This window comes from Benincasa hispida, chromosome 1 (assembly GCF_027475165.1).
Source record: "Benincasa hispida cultivar pf3 chromosome 1, pf3_genome.v1.1, whole genome shotgun sequence".
In the NCBI taxonomy this organism is placed as follows: Eukaryota; Viridiplantae; Streptophyta; class Magnoliopsida; order Cucurbitales; family Cucurbitaceae; genus Benincasa; species Benincasa hispida.
The window spans coordinates 58,928,260-58,932,247 of NC_143478.1; the positions used below are offsets into that span (position 1 = coordinate 58,928,260).

General features: G+C 37.4%; 1 protein-coding gene and 1 non-coding gene across 2 annotated transcripts; one reads left to right on the top strand and one right to left on the bottom strand.

Annotated features, from left to right (window-relative positions):
* Positions 1-299: 299 nt before the first annotated feature.
* On the bottom strand, positions 300-406 carry LOC120070371 (small nucleolar RNA R71). Its single transcript, XR_005479867.1, has one exon. It is a non-coding gene; the product is annotated as a small nucleolar RNA R71 (small nucleolar RNA).
* Positions 407-3,174: 2,768 nt separating this feature from the next.
* LOC150038580 (uncharacterized) lies at positions 3,175-3,636 on the top strand. The gene has a single exon (XM_090313705.1). It carries the CDS (start codon positions 3,175-3,177, stop codon positions 3,634-3,636), a length of 462 nt encoding a protein of 153 aa, XP_090169831.1.
* The last annotated feature ends 352 nt before the right edge of the window (positions 3,637-3,988 follow it).

The following is a 3,988-nucleotide window of genomic DNA, read 5'->3' on the forward strand; positions in this document are numbered from 1 at the left end:
TAGATGGATCGAGGTGTGAAATGAAGTCGGTAATTTTATAGATGATCTAGGCTGCTGGGCAGTTTGGAGGGAGGCGTGGCCAAGATCCGCACGCCCACTTTCGGAGCTTCATAGAAATTTGCAATACTTTTGTGGTCCCAAATATCTCAACTGAGGAAGTTCGACTAACTCTGTTTCCCTTTTCTTTGTGTGATCAGGTGAGGAATTGGGCATACTCTCTTGTATTGAGAGAGATAACTTCGTGGGAACATGTGGTGGAAAAGTTCATGAAGAAGTATTTTCCACCAACTAAGAATGCTAGGAGAAGAAAATTGATAACTAATTTTGAACAAGAAGATGACGAATCGCTCGGCGATGCCTAGGCGAGGTTCAAGCGGTTGGTAAGAGACTGTCCACACAATGGCTTACCAGACTGCCTGCAAATGGAGATTTTCTACCAAGGATTGAACCCCTCTTCGCAGACCGCTGCCAATGCGGCAACCGCTGGTGGTCTACTCGACAAAACATATGAGGAGGCTAAGAGCATAAAAGAAAATAATCTCATGAAGATTGGAGTTAATTCTTTTGTCAAACGACACAATATGAATAATCATATGAATTTTGGAAAACCATTTTCCTTTTATCTCACAGTTACCATAACTGTGTAGAACCTCTCACTCAATTCGGTTATTAAAGAAAAATATTAATTAATTATCACATAATTAATATATTATAAATAAATATGATACCCAACTTATCATATTATATTTATAATCTATAGTTTTAATATTTCATCAAATGAAACATATAAACGATAGTTCTTTTCCTTTTGTATGGTATTTAATATAAATCATATTTTTAATAACTCCTCCAATTAATGTATCTAATACATCAAATCAATTATATTACATAAAATTGAATTAATTTAATTACATCACATATAATTAAATTTTCTCTTGTTAATTTAAACACTTCAAATTAACCCAAAATCTGATTCTCAACTTGAACCCATTGAGCTACTAAGGGGACTTTATGAACCTGTAGCTTGAAGCTCCAACGGTACATGAATAACTAACTAAACTCTTTAATCACGAGATTCACCATCCGTTAACTGGTAGAAATACATGTTATTATAGCTCAAATTAGTAAAACAATGGGAGAAAGTGATGGTAAAGTAGGCGATATTATGTTTGAAAGCGCCAAACTAAAAGGAATTGTGATCGCTAATGCTCATCGCATAAAAGTAGTTAATTTGCCTATTCTGTGCAGGTATAATGCGATGGAACATATGAAATTGCGATCCAAGGGAACAATGCGACAGCGCGCTTAAATTTGCGATCGTTAGAAGTTTCTCAAAAGTGATCGCATAAAGACCTCACAAAAATTCGACAAAATAATAAATCATGATGGGACGTAAAGCTGATAACGGTCAATTTCGAAATTTAGTTTATAGTCGTTAAAAACCATATTGTTGCAAGTACATTGAACTTTCGATGACTTTCAGATGGCACAACAGAGTAGGGAAATTAGTGCTGCCCATCTTTGCAATCATTAGTGAGAAGAGCTGCTTCACCTTGAAATCTACAAATACCTAATGCTACCAGAGAGAGAGCAAGGAGACGAGGCAAAGCCGAGAGAAATCTCTTTTCGGATAGATCGAGAGACTGTCAGAAAACAATACAAAGGAGAGAAGTCCAACCCTTGCGAGAGCAAGAGTCCGCAAATTGGAACAGAGTTGAAGTGATAAAGAGCAGTGTAAAAGGCCACAGAAAGCAAGACATTGCTTACCTGGCTTGTTATTTCTCAATCTATTTGTTGTTTATACTCAACACTTTATTTGCAAAAATGGAAACTTCGTTTCAATTTATGTTCAGTCTCTCTACACCATGCATGAGTAACTAAATTTGTGAATGGGTTGAGAAGTACTTAGCTAGCATGACTTAAGCTATGCATTTTATGCGGTCATCTTGTCTTATGTATGCGTCATTCATCATTTGAAAGTACTTGAGAGAGTAGTCTAAAGATAGAATGTAGGCTTGAGAGAGTTAGATTAGATCGCATAAGCAAGAGTAGAGACTTAGAAATAAGTTCTATCTGCTACACATCGCATGCGTCCTAGAAATAGGAAATGTGGCATTATGCATTGAGAAATGTAGTACTAATATTTGTGTATAGCATGATCGCATGACTTGTACACAATCTTGAGAAATGTTAGCTAAATCTCTTCTAAACCCCTTTATCGCATTCTTGTTATAACACTACGCTTTCATCATTCCGAGTTCAACTCTATCACATAGGAAAGTCTAAATCAAAACACCATCTACTTTTTTATCACCACAGTAATAGAATCAGAGAGTCTGTCGCATATCTATTTAGTAGTCTCTATGTTCGACCCTAGACTGACCAGGATCCTAAGAAGGCTTATACTTGTGCTTTGTTAGGAAAACTTGTATGATCATCGCATCCACAGACCATCGCATGATAAATCATCGCATCCAGTCGGAGGTGAACGAATCATTTCTTCATAAGTAGTTGCTTAAGATTGAAGAACTACCCTGGTATGCAGATATTGTCACTTCTTGGCCTACAAACAATTTCCTGAAAACTACACATCCCATCCAAAGAAGCAGCTCATTCATGAATGCAAATTTTACTATTGGGACGAGCAAAATCTCTACAAAAGGGGACCAGACCAGACATTGAGACTCTGTGTTCAAGAGACTGCTTTCTAGTGCATACTTTTTTAATGTCATGAATCACCCTATGGAGGACATTTCGGTGGACAGCGCACAGCGGCAAAAGTTTTTCAATGTGGGTATTATTGGCTCACTCTGTTTAAGGACACATGAGAATATTCCATGAAATGCAATAAGTGGCAACGCACTAGAAGCATTTCAGAAAAGAAAATGCGATGCCAATGAACATCATATTGGAGGTGGAACTATTCGACGTATGGGGTATAGATTTCATGGGACCATTTCCATCGAGAAATGGTCATAAATACATTATATTCGCCGTCGACTATGTTTCCAAATGGATTGAAGCTATTTCATGTGTTACAAACAATGCGACAACAGTATCTAAGTTCTTACAGAGAAACATCTTCACTCATTTTGGCACTCCACATGCCATAATAAGTGACGAAGGGACCCACTTTGAGGATCTTATTTCTTAACAAACTGTTGATCAAATACAATGTCCACCATAAGATCACCACCGCATATTACCCCCAAACAAACGGACAAGCTGGTTTCTAATAGAGAAATCAAGTCGATTTTAGGAAAGGTGGTGAACCCATCACGGAAGGATTGGGCCATGAAGGTTGACGATGCCTTGTGGGTATATAGGGCTACTTATAAGACACTCATAGGCATGTCACCGTATGTGTTGCTGTTTGAAAAGGCTTATCATCTACCGTTGGAACTAGAGTATAAGGCGATGTGGGCAATTAAGAAGCTTAACTTTGATCTTAAGGCTGCAGGGGAAAAGAGAAAACTTCAGCTACTAGAGCTGGAAGAATGGACATTACAGGCATATGAGAATTCCAAAATTTACAAAGAACGCATAAAGCGATGGCATGATAAACGTCTTTGTGAAAAAAATCTCCAGGCAGGTCAGAAGGTATTACTGTTCAATTCTAGTTGCGTCTCTTTCTAGGAAAATTGAAATCGCGTTGGTCCGTACCTTTCATAATTAAGGAAGTATTCCCGCATGGAGCAGTAGAATTGACAAACGAAGATGGGACCAAAGCATTTAAGGTAAATGGACAAAGAGTAAAGATATATCATAGAGGAGATTTCCAATGCGAGAAAACCTCCGTTGACTTGGGGAAGTAAGAATAAAGAAGAAACACTTAGTCCCTGCGATGATAAGCGACACACATTCATCAGGGACGAAGTATATCCTTTTTTAGTATCCTTTTTTGTTTTTCTTTTAAGAATCTATCTTAAGTTTTGCATGGTTACTACTCTTTATAATTGCCAACTCTTTATTCCATACTTTTTATCTT